This window comes from Podarcis liolepis (assembly GCF_965112155.1).
Source record: "Podarcis liolepis genome assembly, chromosome: 8".
Taxonomy (NCBI): Eukaryota; Metazoa; Chordata; class Lepidosauria; order Squamata; family Lacertidae; genus Podarcis; species Podarcis liolepis.
The window spans coordinates 84,605,727-84,622,272 of NC_139560.1; the positions used below are offsets into that span (position 1 = coordinate 84,605,727).

Sequence of the window (16,546 nt, forward strand, 5' to 3'; positions counted from 1 at the left end):
GGAACTGCCAGAAGGCCCTCGGCGCTGGATCTCAGCGTCCGGGCAGAACGATGGGGGTGGAGACGCTCCTTCCGGTATACTGGGCCGAGGCCGTTTAGGGCTTTAAAGGTCAACACCATCACTTTGAATTGTGCTTGGAAACGTACCATTGTACACCCAGCTACACAAACGCATGTTATCCCCTTTTCTGGGTTGTGTAACATCACCTCACAAGGAAAATATCAGATTCTATCTGTCTGACATTAGCCCACAAGTAACCACAAGGGTGGCTGAGGTTTGTCAACAGCATCTCTTAGAGTGGCGAATGGCAGTATTTAGCGGGAAGGAATTCCAATGAAAATCCTCGTCATTATATATTTTGCATGGCTGTTTATTTGTATATATCATGAAACTTTATATATGGATGTATTATGAATCAACACTAGATTGAAACTTGAAAAGCCCTTTTATTCCATTGTCAATACGTTTATCCCTTCATTTTTGACTAGTTGCATAGTTCCGTGTTGTGTTTCACCTAACTTTATCTCCATCTCCTTTTGTCGGTTACCTATTTGTCCCTGATGACTGTAAATTGTAAAGCAGTTCTGCTTATAGAAGCCATTTTCAACGCTGTTAGCCTTGTCTCCCTGTCCTTTTAATCTGCATTATCTTGTAATTATGCAGTCCCCCAAAAAGGGACACAGGATTTCAGCTTGAGATCCAACCAACATGGAGTACATTGGAATGATTTTTGCATTTAATATTCTTCCCCTCAGCTGGATTCTGAGTTGACTGCACGCCATGAACTACAAGTTGAAATCAAGAAGAAGGAAAGTGATTTTGAGCAAAAAATACAAGATTTTCTTCAAGAGAAAGAAAAACTAATAGCTGAGAAAGAGCAAGTCATTTCAGAGAAGCAGAGCCTGGAAAAGGATAAGTCCTTGCTAAATGACAAGGTAATGTATAGGATGGAATATTGCCTGAATTTATATTGGCCATAGGGGATCAGTGTGGTGTATTCTGTGTGTTCAGATCCTAAGGGGCCAGACCTTCTTGTACCACGTTGATAAGGAAGCCCCAGCTATCCCCCCCACCCCCGAATCAGACAATCACCAGCCTTGTTGATACCAATAAATGACCAATCAAGGGCTTGGAATGAACACCTGTATTTCACCCCAGAAATATATCTAATAAAGCTGAATCCAGAGATTTGATTATACATTGTCCAGTTGCATTACCAACCTCTGAGAAGACATTAGCCCAAAATTGGGTCACTCTCACAAAACCGTCACAAATGTTGAAATAAACATTTTATCTCCCATCGCCTCCAGCATAGTGAGGAGCTAGCTGGCTGAGGAAACATGAGCTGGTTGGAGGGGTATGAGTTGCCATTTTTGGATTATTTTTAGAGCCAATTCCCAACTAGAAGTAGAAAGAGGTATGCATCATTTTGAACCCATTTACATTTTCGATACCAATTTGCCAGATCTCAGCTGTGATGTGAAGAACCAAGGAAGCAGCGCCAGCGCAGAGATCAAAGTGCAGGATCAAATAAACTGCAGTTTGTTTTGCTGTCATGGAAATCGGGTGCTCTGCTAAGCTTACTTGTTCCATTTCATTTTTTAAATGTAGATGGCTGAGCTTGCAAACGAACTTGAAGAGACTAAGAAGAAGATGGAGCAGGTCTCCTCTTTACCTGCAGAACTCCCACAACAGCCAGCTTCTTTACCTGGTGAGGCAGGAACACCGCCACCTCCCCCGCCCCTTCCTGGCATGACTGCAGTGCCTCCGCCGCCTCCACCACCTCCGCCACTTCCTGGCACAGCTCCACCCCCACCTCCCCCACCCCCACCTCTGCCAGGGATGTCAGGTATGCCACCGCCACCGCCACCGCCACCTCTTCCTGGGATGCCAGGGATGCCACCGCCGCCACCACCGCTGCCAGGAATGCCAGGGATGCCGCCGCCACCACCACCGCTGCCAGGGATGCCACCACCACCGCCACCTCTTCCCGGGATGCCAGGGATGCCACCACCACCACCGCCTCTGCCAGGGATGCCACCACCGCTGCCAGGGATGCCTCCACCACCACCAGCTCTTCCTGGGATGCCAGGGGTGCCACCGCCGCCACCACCTCTTGGGGTGCCACCTCCTCCCATGGCACCTGGGTTTGGGTCCTATGCAGCTCCAGTTCTCCCATTTGGATTGCCTCCAAAGAAGCAATACAAGCCGGAGGTTAAGATGCGAAGAACGAACTGGGCCAAGGTGACGTTCAGCTAGTGGATTTATAAATATGCCTGCCCTGTCTTCCTTGTCCACCAGCCCTCTTATCTCCTTAGTCTGCCATTAACAACTGAAATTTTAGTGAAGAGAAAGATTAGCTTTTTGGCACTGAGTGAAGAGGGAGAGTAGCTGGTTGCTGCGTTTTCTGTGATACCGATGTAGCTTCTCGTGATTTCATGAAGTTAAGGTTAGGGGAGATTCTCTCTCCTCCTGTCTCCAGTGGCCGTAGCCATTTATGCGTGGAATAGCAGCAAAAATGTTTTTTACGGAATACATAGTTTTCACAGCATTGGTTGCAGAAGGGATTGTCTTGACAGGGGTCAGCAAACTTTTTCAGCAGGGGACCGGTCCACTGTCCCTCAGACCTTGTGGGGGAGCCGGACTATATTTTGGAAAAAAAAAATGAACGAATTCCTATGCCCCACAAATAACCCAGAGATGCATTTTAAATAAAAGGACACATTCTACTCATGTAAAAACACGCTGATTCCCGGACCGTCTGAGGGCCGGATTTAGAAGGCAATTGGGCTGGATCTGGCCGCAGGGCCTTAGTTTGCTGGATTTATGTAAAATAAGGAAGATAAGTCTTTGGTGTATAGATGTAATTATGGATAATAAAGCATGAAATTCAAAAAGAAAAGAAAAGCATCCCTGGACTCATGGGGGAAAATCTGGTAACCATAAACTAGCCCCTCAGTGCCAATGCCTACGTGTAAGAGAAGCCTGCGGTTGCTGTTGGTTTTAATGTATTCATGCATAAGAGAAACAGCCTCCCTTCCTTCCTAAGTTTACCCCCAGCTGTCAAAGGTTAAAGTAAACTAAACAGAGAGTGGATGCAGGTTGTGGACACAATGCCATATTGATTAGCTGTTCTGACGAATAATGGACCAGGCCAGAATATAGTGGGGTGGCACAGCTACTTGGGTAAAAATTCCCAAGGGATTCCTAAATCACATTATTAGGAAAGCCTTATATGAAGTTTGGGAAAGGAACAAAAAATTATTAGAAGCAAAAACCCCATGGTGGTTGTCACCAATGGAGGCGGAGGCGGTAAAAAGGAAAAATGTGGATTCAAATTGGTTCACATATAAAGATATTTTATAGGAAGTAAATAATAAATTACAAATGAAGACATATGAAACAATAAGACATACAGGAATAGGCTGGTTACAATACCATCAATTAAATGCAGTTTTTGAGGAAGACAAGAAAGTAAATGGTTTTGATAAGAAATTATCTGAATTAGACAAAGAATTGATTATAAATGATGATAAAAAATTATCCAAAATGTATAAATTATTATTAAATGGACACTTAAGAGGCGAAGAGGTTAAAGATGTCATGGTCAAATGGGCACAAGATTTTGGGGAAAATTGGTAGAATATCTGAAAAGTATATGTGACGAACAAATAACGCTAGTGGGATTTAAAGAGGCTTTGTGAAGGTGAGAGGAGTATTGTTAAACAGAAATAGGACAGTAAGGGTAATAAGTGTTTATAAATTATGTGAAGAGAACAGATTCCCAGATTCATACTTGGTTTAGCTTAGAATATAAACCTCACAGGTAATTAGAATAATTCTCCAAAAATGTAATCATCATAGGCAACCAATGATATGAGGAATAAAGATCCACATGGAGTTAGTTGGAAGTCGTTTTCTTTTTTTCCTCCCCCCCCCCTTTCTTCTTTTTTTGGTGTTGTTTTTCATTGTTTTGTATTTTTGATTGCAGATTATGTTATGTTTACATCCTTATAATTTTGCTTTTGCATTTTCTTTTCTTTTGTATTGTTTGTTCATTTTACTCAATGTTTGTTTGTGTGATGTATAAGTCTGATATGGGTTAAGAACACATTGTTGCCCATTTACAACAATTGCTATTGCAGTTATTGGTGGTGATAATTCGACAGTTAGGCTGTGAAAGAAGCAGAATACCAGCTAAGCCCAAACTGAATAGAATAGTATTGGCTGCTAAATTCTAGTTCAGCAGTAAATTATTTAGGGAAGCTTTTAATGTTTGCTCTATTACCGTATTTTAATATTTTTTTGGAAGCCGCCCAGAGTGGCTGGGGAAGCCCAGCCAGATGGGCGGGGTATAAATAATAATAATAATTATTATTATTATTATTATTATTATTATTATTATTATTATTATTATTATTATTATTATCAATATCCACATGCATCTGATGTAGTGGGCTCTATTCCACACAAGTTAATGTCATAATAACCTTACTAGCTTTATGGTATTCCAACATTATTGAATTTTTTTTAAAAAAAAAAGATGTCCGAGTTTGCTAATCTCCTGTAGAAACATTAAGTAGAGTTCATTTGTGCCATAATTTCTGCCTGTCTTACTTCCCCTATAGATTTCAGCTTACCAGCTCTCTGAAGGCTGTTTCTGGGTCAAAGCTAAGGAGGATCGTTTTGAGGATGATGAACTCTTTGCCAAACTGACTCTTTCCTTCGCGACTGCACAGGCCAAATGTAAGTGGTGTATTTGGGAGCAGCATTAGCTGCAGTGGAGGGTGGGGAGATGCCTTCAGGAATTCCCCAATGGAAGCAGGTGGCGACAACGGCCACATTGGCGCATCATGCTAAACCAGAAGCACTCGCTGCCTGAGGAGCAGAGCTCAGCCACTTTGCTTCTCCCTGGGCATTTCAAGGTTAGCATGGCAGCTAAGCAAGGTTTGGGAACTGGAAGACGAGGCTTGTCCCAGCAACTCCAGTTTTGCTTTGGGGAAATCACCTTTAGTGATCAATGGAATTTGAGGCAGGATGTGGGTTGGAGCTGGTTTGCGTTTTGTCTCATGTGGTATTAACACATATTGATATGTACTTTTCTCTCTCCTCTCTTCACTGGTGATTCTTGAATTGGATTCATTTTGTCATGGCTGGCTACAGCCAAGGGTGAGTACCTTAAACATCTGCAACTTGGATTTTATTCCTATTTATAATTTTGGCAGGTTGGGAAACCCATAAAACATGTTTTAATCATCATCATACGAGAAGAATACGAAACCAAAACTATAATTCATCATATTAAATAATACCCCTATTATTAGTTGTCACCTTTATTTCTCTCGTTTTTTATTATTCCAGACTGATTCCAGAATTCTCAGTTGTGGAATAGGAATCAGACAGAGTGCCAATGCCATTTAATAGAGGGATGCAGAGGGTTCGAAACATGGGGTGTAAAACAGGAAAGGGTCAGTGCAGACAAGAGAAGACCCTGTAGCAGTTGCCTGGTAGTTCTGACCATGCCCAACCATGCATTGCTTCGGACTGATGATATCTTAACATTCCTTAATATTTTTGACAGCCGCAAGAGCTTTAGTTGCTGAATATGAAACCTCATAGGCTCTGGGAGTCATTGACTTGCTGCCTAGTCCCATGGTATTCAGTGCTTTCATTCATTTGGCCTCGGTTCCTACGGAGGTGGTTAATTAGTTCATTCTTCATTATTCCGCTAGCAGGACAGGGAGAAGAGGTCTGGCCTAAGCATCTACCTGACATGCTATTGCCCAGTGTGGAGGGTGATTTTCTAAGTTTTAAAGCTTTTTGTTAAGTCAGCTTCCTTTCTGTTGAGGGAACCAAGAATGCAAGTGCTTAGCCTACATATGAGGAGGCAGTTTGAAGAACTTGTCACTTGACAGACTGAAGCTATTCTCTTGTTGATCAGTTGGGTTTTTTGTTGTCTCTCTGGTTGGATAGGGTTTTCTCTCTTTTATTTGAATGTTCCTCTCAGGTCCTGATGACCAAAGCTAATAAGCACACCATCAGACCTGTTGTCCTTTCTCAGCAGAATTAGCCTAGTTATAAGTAAGCTATATTCCATACACACCCTTACAGTTAACCTGATGCTGCTAGCCTGCACGTTAGTTAGGTTCTAATTTTATAAACTCTGGGGTTCCTGTGGTAATTGTCAGAAGGCAGCTCCCAGTCTTGCATGCAGGAAATGTCACTTGCAGAGTGGAGAGCTCTTTCTCCACCTTCCTGTGACTTCTCTCCCCAGCCCACAGCAAGCAGTTTGTGCTGAGTGCACACAATTCTCAGTTGCTGTAGTCAGGACAGAATATCTTGTTGATAAAAGTGATGTGGGATGTGCTGTCTTTACTTTGCTGTACCTGCCTGTGAGAATAATAGCTCTCGTCTTCCCCCGTTTTTTTCTTTTTTGGGGTGTGTATGTGTAATTGACATAGAATCCAACTAGTTGCTCATATCTTCTTTGTTGCTCTTATAACATTAAAGCTTCAAAATACATAGCCATTATCTGTTTAATATCTGAGTGGTCAATTGACCAAATATCTTTTTTGTCTGGTGAGATACCTGATCTTACCTGGATCACCTGTGGAAATGAAACTGGGAGTGGAAAAGATAACTGACTGAATTGGCTTCTGTCTGACAAAGGAGACAGTGGCCACTGGTTAGCTTCACTTGAAGGATTAATATTTCACCCTTGATCAAAGTTGTGGTAGATAAATGTTGTTGAAGCCACAAATAGCACCTTTGCATTTTTAAAAAAGGTAATTTTTTATTTATGAGAATGAATATAAAAGGGCACTAAAGCTATCGACACAGATGTCTTGTGGGATCTTGTCCTCATGAGAGCTCCATTTCCCCTCTGAGCCTTCGATTTTTCATTGAGATTGCATCTGCACTTAGTCCTCTTTAGGGGAGTTGGCTGTCTGCAAGCAGAGCAGTGGTGTCTGAAAGGCACGGACTGTACTTGGGCCCCAGACTAGCCCATGCATAAGTCATGCATTCTCCAGGAGCAATAAGTTCATTTCAACATTTTAGGGAAGGCCCTGGGGCTGTGGTTTTAGAGTTAGGCAAGTGACTCTTCTACACTTTTCTTTTCTCTCACTCTCATTTTTTTTTTGTAACTTGGCCTTTGTCATGTATTAGGTCAGTCTGATGTCTTATGACAACTGAGTGCATTGGAGTCATACTTTAAAGGAATCCTTCCAGGATTTTCAAAGAGTGGTAACAGCTGACTTGCGCCTAGTGAGACTTGTGCTGTATTTCCAAATCATCAACGTAATTTGTAACCAAGGAGACAGTAGGATGTGTGCAGACCCTCATTTTGGCAGATTGAAAGCCTTGACACTCCTTTCGAACAATATCTGGACTGCCATCTTTGCCAGTTCCTTTTGATCATCATATTCGCTTCACAGCTCCTGTAAGCAAGTATATGTCAACAGGCTTATTTTCTTCAAGCACTGATTAATTGTCCCTGAGCAAAAGATGCTTCCAAAGCAAGGTCAGTTGCTGCCTATCTCTTCTTTTTTTCAGCTCTGCTTTTCTCCATTTTTGGGTTCTGTCAAAGGAAGTAAGTCTTGGGCAATCTGTGTAGCTGTCCAAGGACTCTGTGTTGGATGTCCTTGGGGTGATTGCTCCAGTGTTTGAGGAGGAAAAAGCAAACAGGTGCACTCCCACTGGTTTCTTCCTGGTTCCTAGCCACTCCTATTAGGATCCATGTTTGGCTCCTTTTCCCATGATGGCATTACCTTCTCTAGGTCAGCTAGTCATGCTGGAAGCCGGAAAAGCATGTTGACCAAACATTTTGGTTCGAGGTGTAATTCTTTGGTATAGAAGATTCATGCAACCACCTGACACACACACATGTGAGTAGTCCTCTAAGAACGATCGCCTCAATCTCTTCCTGTGCGTCTAGGTACAGAATAGTCATAGGAACCAAGAAACATTTTCTCCAGAGGAGATAGGTGTGACTTCTGCCCAACCAAAGTTCCAGGCATGTTTCTTAGTTTAAAAAGAAGCACAAAAACATGAAGTACAACATACGAAGCCACACCTGTTCAGCTTAGCTTGCTGGATTTTCACTGTCCTTCTAAAGATTCCAGTTACAGATAGGTAGCCGTGTTGGTCTGCCATAGTCAAAATAAAAAAAATTCCTTCCAGTAGCACCTTAAAGACCAACTCAGTTAGTTCTAGGTATGAGCTTTCGTGTGCATGCACACTTCTTCAGATACACATCTGTATCTGAAGAAGTATCTGAAGAAGTGTGCATGCACACGAAAGCTCATACCTAGAACTAACTTAGTTGGTCTTTAAGGTGCTACTGGAAGGAATTTTTTTTATTTCTTCTAAAGATTGTGTGTTTCACTGTTTATCTCTGAAAGGGTCTCACTTAAAGTATTGCCTGCCTGGTAAGGTCCATTCCTTTGAGCTGTTTCTCTCTTGCTCTGTGTTCCAGCCCTCTGGGTCTTCAGTGAATATCCCCCATGTTCAGGAAATGAAATCCTTTCTGGGTAGAATATATTTGTGAATGCTAGTGCAGCTGTGTTAGCATTGCTCTGTTACAGAGGCAATGAATTGATCAGAAGGGTTTCACTTGTGGTTCTTTAACGGTCTCATTGTGGAGTTTTTTCAATTGTATTTTGTCTCCAAGGAGTGTACAGATATATTGTCCGTGCCTTCCACACCTTGATGTAAAACTGACACCAGAGGCAGGTTCTTGAGGCAGGAGGGGGTCACCAGGTGTACCACTTTCTTTCCCAAAAGTGATACGTTTATTTGAGAAGAAGAATTATAGCAGAAGAGTACGTGTGCCCTCTAGTGGACAAGATGAAACATTACAATGGAAGTAATGTGAGACTAAACTACAGAAGCCAGGAATCTGGCTTTTGGATCCTTAATATGATCTGCAAAGTTTGTTATGGTTCTCACCATGTTTGTGAGATAGAGTCTCTAGTCTCATTTTACAAAGAGCACCTGTGATTCAGTAATTAGCCCAAGGCAAAACTTGCATTCAGATGTTGCAGGCGCAAATCTGCTTCTCCCCGTTCTACCTGTTTTTCTGGATCTCTCCTATCTTTCATGGTGCTACACCCAAAGCTCCATTCCTTGCTCTTTCATAGCTTCTTCATCATCTGAAGCAGACTGCTTGTCTTCCCTCTTTTCCCCTCGTTTCTAGTCTGACTTTCCCATGCTTAGTTTTACAATTCGTGGTGGACCACTTTAACATGAGCTGAAGCTTCAAAAGGCATGCGTTCCTCTCTTTTCCCACTTCCCCATTCCTCTTCCCACAGTTAAACTCTTACTCAAACAAATCCAAGCTTCACTGAACTGCAAATGTCCTAAATTTCCTAAAGATAGTGAATGAGTTTGTTAGATCACAACACAGTAGCAGAGGAAAGCTGAGGCAGGGTTGAAGGGATCATGAACCGACTTGAACAGAACGAATAGAGTAAAATGTTCATTCCGGGTCACATTATAATTAAACAGTTGGGAGGGACCTCAAAGGTCACCTGCGTTCGGAATTGGCTGAAATAGTTTCTTAGATCTATATTGCAAGCTCCCTGCTCAAGGGAGTCATGCCCCAAAGGCCCAGATCTTCCCATTCTTACATAGCCCTCAAGAGTCTGTCCTCTTGGTGCCTGATCCTGGAGTTCATGCATTACTTAGAACTCAGCCAGGTTCACTGTTGCCCTAAGCCTTGCTTTAGCTCCCATTCTAGGTCTGGCAGGGGACTTAAGGCTCCGACAGGTATCTCTTGCTGCAGGAAGGATCTTTCTGTGGTGCTAGAGCTTCCTGAAGACTTTGTTTCAGGGGAGGATATAATTGCACAGAGCAGGACACACTAGCTTTTTGTTCTCAACAGTTTTGAACTTTTAAGTCTTGCCCCTTTTATGTTGAGCAACCATCTTTCCTGTAGGTGAGCATGCTGAGATCTGTTAATGGAGCCTGCTGCAGTGCAGGAGGGTCTGTACAGTACGGTGTTCACCGTATTAGAAGGATTTGCTCAAAACTGCACACTTACTAAAAACTTACTAAGTAAATAGAGCTCCGTCATTCATTTCTATGATGCGTAAGAATCTCTCAACTGTGTGCTTTGAATGCCACCTAGTGGAAGTAGGGAGAAGGACATGAATGAGCTCAAAACATTAGAATACCTGTGTTTCATACAGAGAATAAAGCAAAAGAAAAGGCTGATTTGAAAATACATGAATAGTTGTGTATTCAGCATCAAATGTTAATGAGCAAAAACAGACGGAGTAGCTAGCATAAAGAACCTGTTTCCAAATATATTCTTTATCGGTGTCTGTGCATATTGCAATCTTATGATCACCAGGATAGATTTTTTTCAGTGTGGCTTGTATGATCAGCCTTTTTGTGCATGTTTTGCTTTTCTTTTGCTTTAGCTTGCACATGCACGCCTTGTTTTTTGGGCATCGTACAGAGGATAGGCAATAATGGTGTAACGTCCTTCACATCTCTGTTGGTGTACCAGGTCAAGTTGTTTCACATAGCTAAACAGCTTAACAGGCATTTAGCTAATCCAAAGTTTCATTGTCTACATTTTTAAGTAGCAGGATTGTGCACACTCCATTTGCGGGGACGACTAGAATAGTAATGCTCCCGGCCAGATACTTTGCAGTATCTGCATAGTGTTGGGAGCTTTTGCAATAAAACATGTGACAGGTACAGGTACACAGTGAGAAATATTTTATGTGAGCCATTCACACATTGCTTCTTTCTTCTTTAGTTTTAGATTAGGGTCTTTCAAGCACACCTAAAAATTCCAACTATGAATGGGGCAGGCATGTGCATGTGAATTGTACAGGCTCACTTGGCCCCATGATTGGCTGTGATTTCCTGCTGAGCGTATAGGCAGTGGAACATCCCTCAGGTGCAGCTATAGGCAGGACTCCGCTGTGACATTTCACTGGGGTGATAAATGTGTTAAGGACCTAGTGTTAGCATGGCAGAACAGAAGGGGAGCCAGCCTCTTTGGACCCCTAAAATAGTGAAATTACCAGTGGGAATGGCCACATGACCCCTCAGTCTGCCATATCTCCTTCAAAATTCCCACAGGTTGCGATTCTGGTGAAGTATGCTTTCCTTCGTGGCGGGGGGAACATTGCTGTGTTTCCAAACTTCAATAAATGCATGACTATCCCATTAAGTGTGTTGCAGGGGCAGGGCTGGGGGAGCAGGCAGAGCTTTTCTATTTGGTACATTTCCCGTGTGAGGATAGGCCAGTATCTATAAGACTGGATGCCTCTTGAAGTGTCAGAAGAGAAGAGAGGGTCCGTTTTCTTCCAGGCCCGGTTTATGTCCCCTGGATGGCACGGCTGTTCCTGCGACGTCATAAGGGAAGCAGCATCACCTTGCTTTGAGCGCTGCTTTCCCGTGGCTTCACCCCATTCCAGTCATTTATGCAGGAACGACTGTGAATAGTTTGGTGTCACCTGCAGCCTCACTGCACGCATGTTGTCAAAAGTGGGGTGGGAGGGGAAGTGGTCCCACTGTAAATAAATGTGAATTAGTCGCAAGAGAATGAAAGATACAGTTTTAGAGAGATGAAATTTCCGCAGAGGGGCACGTATGTACCTGAATAGATGTGCAGTCATAGGGGTACAAACCACTGTCTCAACTACCGCGACTTTCTGCATTCATTCTTGCACAGAAACATGCCAGCAGCAATATTTGAAGATAACACAAAACCCTATTTATACTAGTAATCTGAGAGTGTTACAGATGTACGACTTTGTCCTGGAAACAAATGGTTATCTGCAGGACTTTTCTCAGCTGGAAGTTGCTGGAACTTAGTTCTGGTACCTCTCAGGTGGCTGCCATTGCCATTGCAGTGGTACCTTGGGTTACAAACACTTCAGGTTACAAACTCCGCTAACCTAGAAGTAGTACCTCGGGTTACAAACTTCGTCCCAGGATGAGAACAGAAATCGTGCGCTGGTGGCGTGACAGCCGTGGGAGGCCCCATTAGCTAGGTTAAGAATGGTTTCAGGTTAAGAATGGATCTCCGGAACGAATTAAGTTTGTAACCAGAGGTACCACTGTACAAGGGTGAGTTCATGGTGAATTCTGGCACCTCCTTTTCTTGGAAAAATAGCACTGGACATCAGTGTGGGATAAGTGGCTTGTCCTCTGGGTTTGTATGTGTGTTTTGTTCTATTTTTAAAGAAACCTTGGGGAATCATAGGTGACTATAGCAAACCCTTGCTGTGGGTTGTTTGTTTGCTTCATATTTCTTATGCTCCCACCATATTGTTGGGGTATTTCTTAAGTGAGGAATCTTTATGTTCCTTTTTCTAGTGGAGGAAAAAAGGGAGAATGCTTGCTTGCAGTGCTTCTTTCATCCGCCAGATGTGCGCAGTTGAGCCACTCTGGCTCCGTTTCCTGGCAGTGATGTCAGAGCCATTGGATTGGAGGATGCAGTCGGCTGACATTGTGTCACCAGGGCGGTGGCTCCCCTCCTCCTCCCCCCTCTTCCCCCTCCCCTCCGCTCCCTCCCCCCTCCCCTCCAGCTGGCCTCGTTTCTCAGAAACAAAGGAAGGAAAAGCCTGGGTGTTTCTTTCCCACAGACAAAGGCTTTTCTCTTGCTGCCAGAGCCTATGGCCCCCTCCATCTGCTGCTTTCCTTTCATGCCACCTATTCCCCAGTGGGGAAACTTTAGCAGCAGCTCAGATCACATTTTAGGGGTTCTTTTGTTTTTTGGTTTTAATGTGGCAGAGGAATTTGCCAGTCCCTTCTGGGCGGGAGGCTAGAGAGAACCTGAGATGGTGATTATTATAATCTGGGGAAAGCCTTCCATCTGCTTCTGAACTATCACATCCTGCTTTAACCCTTCCCTGGTCCTTTTGTTTTATGCTGTGGAGATGCTGCAGATGAATATTCTGGAGCTCTCTTTGGGAAGGGGGGGGCAGCAAATAACTGTAGGGCTCTTGCAAGCTTTTTTCGGCCTCAGCTGTTTCCCTTTTTAAGTACCTCTGTGGCTATTTGCCTTATTCTGCTTACTTGCCCTTGAAATTAATTCTTTGTGCATTTTTGTGAAATGAGCGCCCCTTATTTTGCAGCACTGCTGGGCCACTCCAATTCCCTTCACTCTGCTGCCCTTCCTGATGTTGCCATAGACTTCTTTTTAGCCCTGAACTCCCCACAAGGGTGCGCCTCTGTGCCTCACCCATGCCCTGCAGCCCTGGCAACTGCTTTAGGCTTAGGGACTCACCCGAATGTGTAAAATGTGCTTTCCCAGCACTCCTCTGCTGAGTCACCCAGGTTGAGCTTGGGAAAAGTTTGCCCTAAGCTGTTCCTGCAAGTCAGGGCATTCACCCACAGTCATCTGAAGTCATCTTACATTGCTAAAGTTTTGAGGCTGACCATTGTTCTGATTTCCTAGCCTCAGGACAAAGTATAGGCCTGTTTTTCAGATCTTCCTCTGAGTCATCACACACACCCTGCTTTGCAGATTGCCAGCTCTTTTATGTTCTACACTAAGCAACTCAGGAGGAGACTGGCATCCTTTATCATTTTGCAATCTGCCATGTGTGTTACATTCATAAGAGCTGACTACAATACTCAAGACTTCTTAACATAGAAGAGTCAATTCAATGTATGCATATATATGCTTATGTATATACAGATACCTTGCTAGCTGAGAGCCACACTAGTTCAACTTTCTTTGGTAAAATCCCAGCAGGCAGTAGAAGACCGTCTGCCAAAAACTGCTCAGTGGTTCACTGGTGGAATGTGGTCCGCCTTCTGTATACTCCTGTTTTTTCCATAAGCCGCACAACACGCATGTCTGAATCTCCTGAAAGGATGATTGCTGGAGAACCACATGCTTGCCACCTTGGGTCCTCAGGGGCTGCTTCCATCCTACATACTTTTCAACCATCTCAAGGGAGTGAAAGCAGTTGCTAAGGGTCATGTAAACCTCCTTAGCCTGGTGTCCTGATTTGGACAAAAGTTGAGTTACTATGCCTTTTAGTCAGTTTAAACAGAGGTGGCTAGGTAATCTTTCCAGCTGCAAATGAATGGAATTGTGAGGAAAGTGAATATTTCCACACAAAGCTTCACCTCCCCCTTTTCTACTTTTTTGTGGTTTCAAACCACTTTTCTTCACTGAGGTACTCTTAAAAAGTTTGGGTGTGTTTGTGAAAAGCAAGTGGGTGTTGGCATAATTTTCCAAATATTGGCTCACAGCATGAGGATACCCAGGGAGCCCACTTTTGAGAGTAAATTCATCATCATCATTTATTTTTGTAAGCACTCTATTAGAATGTACGATTTCTAACTTTGGTGGACATTACCGCTTGTGGTCAGTGATTGGGACGTGCCATAGCGGCTCCAGGGTGAAGCGCATCCCTTGCACGCAGGAAGTCCCAGGTGCAGAAAGCATTGCAAAGCTGGAAAGGGAATGCAAAGGCTGTACTACCAACTTAGCCCATTTTGCAGCTGTAGAATCACGTCGTCCCCCCCCCCCTTGCCGATTCTTTGTTGTTGTGAGCAAGAAAGTAAAAAAGTTTGGCTGTGAACGTTTTAAAGGAGAGAGAAGGTACAAGATGAATGTGGTCTGTTGCTGTGTGTGTAGTTTTCTGTCATGCAAGTGTCAAATTCCTGTTTAGATGCAATTGCAAAAAGAGATTTCTGATTACTGTTAGAATCTCTTTATAAGGAAGAGATCATTTCACCTTTTTTGTATTATAATTTGTTATACCATGGCTTTTTATGTTTTCTAACAGATCTGTCCTAAACTCCCTTTGAAGTGCAGTCTAATCCTACTGCTTCTTTACTAACAGGGATCAGGTGCTGGATTCTTCAAGCACCAGATGGTGCTGTTGCCCTATTTTACTATTCCCTGTCTTCCTTTGCCGCATTCAGCCATTTTAGAGAGGATGTTTGCCTTCCCTCTAGACTCCATTTTGTGTTTATGGCGCAGAGAAATAAGACTCAGGAAGGGAGGAGTCTGCAGGGAGGGTGAGGCAGGCTGAGTCAAAGGCTGCGGCTTTTTGATGTCTCTGCTTTCTATCCCCTCTGCCTCTCACAGGCATGCGCAGACACAGGCCAGGCCCAAGCAAACACCACCACCCCCTGCTTCTTCAGGAAAGCTTGCCTTGTGTCTGTGCATAGCACCAGTTCCAAGCTCTGCATATAGGAGCGCTGGACCCATTTTCTGCCTGTAGTACTAAATTCTAGCAGTCTGGGTAGCTTGCTTGCCTTCCTTTTCACTCACTTAACTGCAGTATGATGCCACAACACACCACAGGGAAAGATATGCTTACATATCTGGCACAGTCTGCAGCATCATTCAGTTAAACCAGAAAGGAATGCTTTGCCCTGAGCCCTGAACTGCAGTGAGAAATTTTTCCAAAACAGCAACAGAGGAAAAAGCAGGAGTCATGGACGAATATAATTCTTATCTTAGTCTATTTTATTTTCCTGAGTCAAGAGGTTTGAAAAGGGAAATTTATTCCCCCCTCCCCCCCCAAAATAGCCTCAAATGCTATACTACCTGCTGTGTGTGCCTGTCTTATTTCTCAGTGCTGCACCTGAAAGCCAGAAGGGTTGAATGCTTGTGAGCTGCAGTGGCCAGAGGTCTAGAGAGCTTTGACTCTTACACTCTGTGAATGAACTTGTCTTGGGGAAACTACTGTGATGTGAATCCCCAGAGTTCTCTTTATGAAAAATTAGTTGGTCATTTGGGTTCTCTTTGCCACTATTCAAGGATTTTTATTTTAAATTCATTTTGAGATGCAAAGTGTATCTGCTTCTTTCAATTTTCTTCTCTTCTTCTCCTTGTTTTGTAGCTCAGGACCCCCTTCTCTGCCTGTCTCCATATTCAGTGATCGTACCTGCTGGAACCAAGATGTTTCCACAGGGTCCATTGCCCCCACCCCCCATTCTGCTTGCCTTCACTAATTTGAGGTCATCTTTGCTCATTTCTCATTGAGCTGATAAATATGTGGCTGGTCGGTACAACTTCAGAATGTAGGTAGAGGCTCACATGAGTGAATGTTATTCCACATAGAAAAATATTTCCTGCACATAGAAAATTAGCCTTCCTAGCTTTGCCTTCTCCCTGGCTTCTAGTTTTCTGCATGCAAGGAGTATTTTTGTAGGTGAGACATTCCATCTTTAGGAGACACTGGTCCTAAAAGATTTACATTGGCTCCCAGTATGTTTCCAAGCACAATTCAAAGTGTTGGTGCTGACCCTTAAAGCCCTAAATGGCTCAGTCCTGTATACCTGAAGGAGCGTCTCCACCCCCATCGTTCTGCCCGGACACTGAGGTCCAGCTCTGAGGGCCTTCTGGTGGTTCCCTCCCTGCAAGAAGAGAAGTTACAGGGAACCAGGCAGAGGGCCTTATCAGTAGTCACGCCCACCCTATGGAACACCCTCCCATCAGATGTCAAGGAATACACAACTTTCTGATTTTTAGAAAACATCTGGAGGCAGCACTGGATTAGGAAGTTTTTAATGACCGATGTTTTAATTTGCTGGATGCTACCCAGTCAGATAG

General features: G+C 43.6%; 1 protein-coding gene across 3 annotated transcripts in view; it reads left to right on the forward strand.

The window, feature by feature from the left end:
• Positions 1–16,546, forward strand: part of DIAPH1 (diaphanous related formin 1) — a 79,602-nt gene that overhangs the window by 36,668 nt on the left and 26,388 nt on the right. For 2 of the 3 annotated variants that reach the window (XM_083519103.1, XM_083519105.1), the window contains 3 exons: positions 756–935; positions 1,612–2,244; positions 4,629–4,746. In XM_083519103.1, coding sequence (XP_083375229.1) covers positions 756–935; positions 1,612–2,244; positions 4,629–4,746 — 931 coding nt within the window. The remainder of the gene's footprint in view (positions 1–755; positions 936–1,611; positions 2,245–4,628; positions 4,747–16,546) is intronic. The other variant, XM_083519104.1, reaches the window with a different exon arrangement.